Here is a 6,000-nt window from a genome sequence, read left to right on the forward strand (position 1 = left end):
TGTCTTGCTCCCAGTTCCCACACTGCGCCTTACCTGACTTGCTGCATTTTGAATCAAATCAATAGCACCCAATTGGCTCCCCAGACCATGTGACCTACATTGGTCCTAAAAAGCGCCGCTTTTTTAGATTGGAGTAGGATTTTCCCATGGGAGCTGCCTACGGAGTCAGCAGCGCTGGGTGTGTGAGCGTGTCGGGGGGGACTCCCCCACCTCCTCTCTAATATCCCCCTTTCTCTCCCCTTTTTTCCTCCACCTCCCATCCTTTAAAACACAGTATCACACTTTAGATGGCCTTTGTTGTCACAGCAAGGAACATTCTTTCTCTAGCACTGCCACACGGAGTGTGAGAATGCCTGAGGTTCCCTGGAAAACACCAAAGGAAGAAAAGACTGAGACATGTCGCAATTGTCCCAAATTAGAAAAGATCAATTAAAAGAAAAGTTCTGTTTGAATGTTTGCCGTCCTTTTGATCTTGTCAAGTCTGGCATTTTTATGCCTGCTAATTGAAATGAGGTGTAGCATTGTGGTAAAAACCAAAACTTCACCCATGCGGTTCAAGCCGGGCAACCACCGTGCCATTTTAGAAATGTCTGTTTTAAACTTTTAGTAAATCGCTGGTCTCAGAACCTCAAAGCTAACCAACGAAGTCCTCACACAATACAAACCGGGTGACAGTCAAGACTTAGTTTCTCACGCTGTACAGCAATGTTGATGATCTTTAGTCTGCAGCTCATTTAAAATGTTTTCTAACCTCTGAAAACACAAAAACTCCAATTTTTTTCTGCTGTTTGTGACTTTGAAAGTCTAATTTTTAAACTATCCAACAGCAAAGCTATACCCTTGTAATGTCCATAACATAATGTGTTTATTGTTAATCTAATTGTGTAGGCACCGTAAAGGGGGGGGGTGATTAGCGAATGTTTGGAAGTCCAGCCATAACCTCGCCTCAGAGAAAAGCACATTTATGACACCAATTGATTCCTTTTGTCAATCTTCCAAATGGTATTTTTTTCATTTTGCTGTGGTGTTTTTTTAATGTTTTTTTGTGATTAATTTTCTTTTGTGTGTGATTTTTTTTTACCTGTTCTTTTGTTCGTTATAATGCATTTTTGTTATTATTTGTGGTTAATTTTCTTCTGTTTTTAATGTGGTTTTTTATTTAATTGTGGTGTTTTGTCTTTTTTAATGTGTCAAGTGTTTTTTGTGTTGTTGTTTTTTACTTTTGCTTGATTTTTGTTTGCTATTTTTGATTTCTGTTATTGTCTCTTGTAACTCGTTTTTGCTTTTTGAGTTGCCATTACTTTTTTTGTTGTTGTCTGCATGTGTACTTTATACTTTAGGGCCACTGTTCTTTTAGCATTTAGCATGTAACGACAATGACAGCAAACCACGTTGCTGTTGTTGCTTTCATGCTATCGGGCACATTTACTGAGTTGCATCACTTACAAATGTCAAAAGTCTTGCTCCCATCCATGTCAATGAGATCATCCAAAAGACAAATTGGACATGAGAGGCCACACAGAAGAACCCCTCCCATTTTAAAACTTTGTGAAGTCACCTGTACACTTTTTTTGGCTGCACTTGTGCTCTTTATGAAACAAATCTGCAGTCAGTTAAATATATTGATGTGGAAAGTCTTGTACTCATGTGCTTCAGCTAGCCAAAACCAGCAAAAAATTGTTTAAAAAAAAAAAAAAATCATCCGGTCTCAGGCAGTCAAATGGAAGCATTGCCATCTGTATTCATTTAAACACAAACCACCCACTTTGACTAAATTCATTTAGCATATTTCCATCCAAATCATGAATGCATGTGAAGCGTTACGCAAAGCCGTTCATACCAATAATCATCCTGTGCACGCTTTCTCATTCGCGTTCACGGCATACCTGCATTTCGTTGTGTTTTGATGATTCACGGAACGATTTCATCGCAGGTTGCGTGTGTGCCTGCCAGTGTGTGGCTTAGCCTTGAGAGTTCATTGCAGGTTCTGGCTTGCTCCACTCTGGGAAACTTTTGAGCTAAGCAAATAGCCCTCTGTTATTCTGGCTGCCGCCTCACTCATATGTGTGAGCACGGCAGTTTGGATGCATGCGTTTTTTTGCGCACTGCGAGTGTTTTGTCTGTGCTGGTGGAATGATTTTTTTTTTTTTTTAATGTACAGTATGTGCAAATGCATGTTTTCTGTGTGTGTGAGCGTGTAAAGGCAGAATCACGGGACAGATGAGCCTCATTCCCACAAACAAGACAGGAGCTGACACCTCAGGATCTTCCCACACCTCCACTGTCTAGCCACTCTCCCCATGTCTTGACCTCAGTCACCACAGAGGCAAACACAGCTCGCTGAAAGCCAAGGTTGGGGAGTCTGTGGACCGTGGGCCATATAGGGCCTGCATTAATCTTGCTTTCCACAAATGCCCATGGTATACAATATTTATGCTATTATCCATCCCATTTTTGCATAAAGGCTGTGCTTGAATCGCGGTGGTCATTTGAATTTGGATTTGAGAGGCTTCTGACAAACAGTGCAACTACTGCCATGCCACATTTACATATACACATGGAAAACACAAAATACAATTTGTACATGTATCTGTTTATTGTGTATTCCATTTTGACTTACCTTTTTTCAAAGACGTACCCTCTGTGAAACTTTAGTAGCAGGTAGTGCATGAAACAAAAAAAGTGTGCCATCCATGTCTATTTTATTAAAATTTGGTGGCACAGTGGAAGATTTGTTAGAACCATTGCCTCACAGTTGAAAGGGACAGGGTACAATTCCTGCTCCAGCCTCCCTGTGCTCGCATGTTTTGTTTCCGGGCACTCCAGTTTCCTCCTACATTCCAAAACTATGTATGGAAGATATATTGGTCACTCTTAAGTTGTTCTTATGTGTGATTTTGAGTATGACCGGTTGTCTGTCTTTGTGTGCCCTGCAATTGGCTGGCAACCAGTTCAGGTTGTCCCTCGTCTAATGCCCAATTACAACTGGGATAGGCACCAGCATGCCGGAAACCCTAGTGAGGATAAGCGGCTAAAGAAGGTGGATGGATTAATGGATTTGTAGTGATACCTCCAGGCGTTGTTATTCAGCAACCCCAGACGAGAGATCGTATAACCAAATTGATTTTATTTCTGGCTTGTCTGCTGAAAAAATGCAAAAAAAGTCACTGTAACAGTTTTGCTATAAGTTGCTCCATTTTCTGTTTATTTGAAAATGTACTTTTCCTGTCACAGCATTGAAAAAGCATTAAATTAGATTTCCTGATACCTTTAGACATTCAGTTAAAAATTATATCATATCACCTGGAGGGCCTTCACGTACCTCCAGGGATACCAGAACACCCATTTGATAAAGCTGGTGTAGATAAAGCACAATATAAGTGCACTTTATTTACTACTTTCATCAAGGTGGATATTTAATTTGTTAAGCTATGACATAGCTCTAATTCTGAAAGGCACAAGGGGCAACATGATTCCATTTAGAGTTCATTCATTCTCATCAACACAAATTGTGAATTTGGATTTAGAGGACACTTTCAAGCTCTAGAAGTTGTCGTTATTCAAAGCAAAATGCTCATTGAAGAAGATAATGTATCTATCCTCACATACATTAGACAGATTTTCCTGTGCATTTTAAGGGTCGCCGCATATCAAGCACGGCCCAGTGCAACTGAACTGTCACACATTTTAGGTCGCGTTTGAGGCCATCAACTATGCACCATCCGCCCACAATACCCTCACGGCTGTGATGTGGTGAAATTCAGGAGATCTTTCGCGACCAAAATTGCAGTTGGGGTTACAAAGCTAGATGTAGCTCTCCCAATGTGAATAACTGTATATCATAACACTTAACTATATTTAGAATTTTTATTGTAATTCATTATTGCTTTTGTTTCCAAAGTTCACAAATGAAGTATGTTGATAATAAAATATGATACAATAGTCTATATGGTGCTTCAAAACATTGTTTTCCAATAAAGGCATTTCTTCCATTGAGGCGATTAATTATGTATGCGAAGCTCATTAGGCTGGTGTGTAGATGTGAGCTTTTTTTTTTTTCAGCAATTGTCCACTTAAATTGCTTTCAACCATGTTACTCGGTGTACAACAGGCCCAAGTTAAACGCTTGCCAATCTCGTCACAGCTAATATTATGACCATACTTGAGTGAGATTTGTTGAATGCGGTTTGATTTAAAGCCCTGCATTTAAGTGGAATGTTGTTTGCTGGGTGGAGCTCAGGTGTGTTGACAAGGCTTTTAGCACTCACATGCTGTCAGGATGGCTCACAGACAAGTGGGTGTTTGTGTTGCGTGCGTGTGTGTGCGAACGGCGGGGGCTGGCAAACAAGAGGACACTAATGTCCTGCTGAGGAGGATGGGTGTCCTCCGCCATCGAGGACAGAACGGCACGGAGGTGTGAATGTTACAGAGGCGTAAATGCTCTCCTGCACACACACGCGCGCCCATAGATCGGATCTGCGTGTTGCTCTTTTCACACCAAAGTGACAAGGTGGGAAAATGTCTGCTTCTGGTTCACTTTGCCAAAACAACTTGTTATACATTTCACTTATTAATCCAGTCAAAACAAAAGTGAAAATCAATTTTTGGCACGTGTATGGAAAGCATTGTATGAAATCTCATGTGTTCAACACACCTTCTTGAATCTTCCTTTTGAATTCTCTGTGCAGGCGTGTAACAGTGACCAGTATGTCGCACTGCCAAGACAAGACATGATGAGGATGCTTAAACAGAAAGGTTAGTCAAACCTCTCAAAATGACGCGCAACTCTAGCATAACATTATGCTAATGCGAAAGTGAATTTATCACTGCATTGAATCTAATTTAAGTTTTTGTAGGTTTTTTGCAGGCAAGCGATATGTCTCTGACCCCACCAGAGAAGGAGCCGCTTCATCTTGAACTCCCGAGATATGGTCCTCAGTGTAAGTGGGCCTCCCTGTCGGACCTGGATCCCGTGACCCTCAGCTTTCCTGGGGGCGCACCCATACAGCTGCATGCGGTACCGCCGACCCTGGTGCCACGGGTACCGCACTACTTTGTCTGTACCCGGTGTGGAAAGGTGTTCTGGGAGGGCTCTCATTTTGGACGTGTCCTCTCCATGTTTCAGGAGATTATGACTTTCACTGATGAAGGTACAGAGTAAACGTTTAAACAGCACGGCAGAAACGTGAAACGTTATTGTCATGGGAAGTTGTCTAAAGAAAGCTACAAAACCAACATTTTTTTTTAACTGTTAAATATTTTATTTAGCTTACTTGGGTGAAGATGTAAACACATTTCCCATTGTGTCAAGCATTTTTATTGTTTTTGAAGCAAACATTTGAATCACAACTCGACTTGTCAGTTGTTACTTATAAAAACAGAATCTAATCAGAAATGACCTCTAGGTTTGTGTTAGCATTTAATTTTTCTAATTGTAATTGTTTTTATAATTATTTTAAAGATTGTCTTTATTTAAGGAGCTGAGAAAAAGCAAGTCCTTTTTTGAGGTTTTAAGGTTCTCTGCGTATATTCAATTGTTGTCAGTGAAATTCTGTTTTGCTTCTAATGACATTTTTGTTGTATTCATTCACTGCTGGTGTTTTCTAAATAAAAAGAAAATCACGAGAATGAGACTACACAGGTGTAACATGAACAGCTCGGGGTCTGGGTGGATTTGACCTAACGGAGTAACCCACACATGCGGTGAGAATTCCTTCACATTACGTCTCAAACCTTTTTTCCTCTCTTCCCTAATCCTTCATTGACTTTATGTGTTTGCCCTTGAAATTTTTAAGAGCTCCTCATGCATTTCGTATACTCATAAAATCCAACTATCCTTAACACTTTTCAGATGTTCACTTTGCTTCATTGATGGCTCGCATTAAAAAAAAAAAAAAAAAAAAAAAAGTCATTTCCGAAGGCAGATTATGCTGAGACACATCCAGGTATATTAAATTTATTTTTCAATGGCACATCCCTGACTGACTGAGTTCCCATGCT

At 40.4% G+C, this 6,000-nt stretch overlaps 1 protein-coding gene across 3 annotated transcripts in view; it reads left to right on the plus strand.

The window, feature by feature from the left end:
* The window catches only part of exd3 (exonuclease 3'-5' domain containing 3), a 44,504-nt gene extending 38,876 nt beyond the window's left edge, over positions 1 to 5,628 (plus strand). For all 3 annotated transcript variants that reach the window (XM_088435193.1, XM_088435192.1, XM_088435194.1), the window contains exons 20-21: positions 4,689 to 4,755; positions 4,857 to 5,628. In XM_088435193.1, the coding sequence (XP_088291319.1) occupies positions 4,689 to 4,755; positions 4,857 to 5,161 (372 nt within the window). In that variant the 3' untranslated portion in view covers positions 5,162 to 5,628. The remainder of the gene's footprint in view (positions 1 to 4,688; positions 4,756 to 4,856) is intronic.
* Positions 5,629 to 6,000: the final 372 nt, after the last annotated feature.

This window comes from Hippichthys cyanospilos, chromosome 15 (genome assembly GCF_059441005.1).
Source record: "Hippichthys cyanospilos isolate Australia breed blue-spotted pipefish chromosome 15, RoL_Hcya_1.0, whole genome shotgun sequence".
NCBI lineage: Eukaryota > Metazoa > Chordata > Actinopteri > Syngnathiformes > Syngnathidae > Hippichthys > Hippichthys cyanospilos.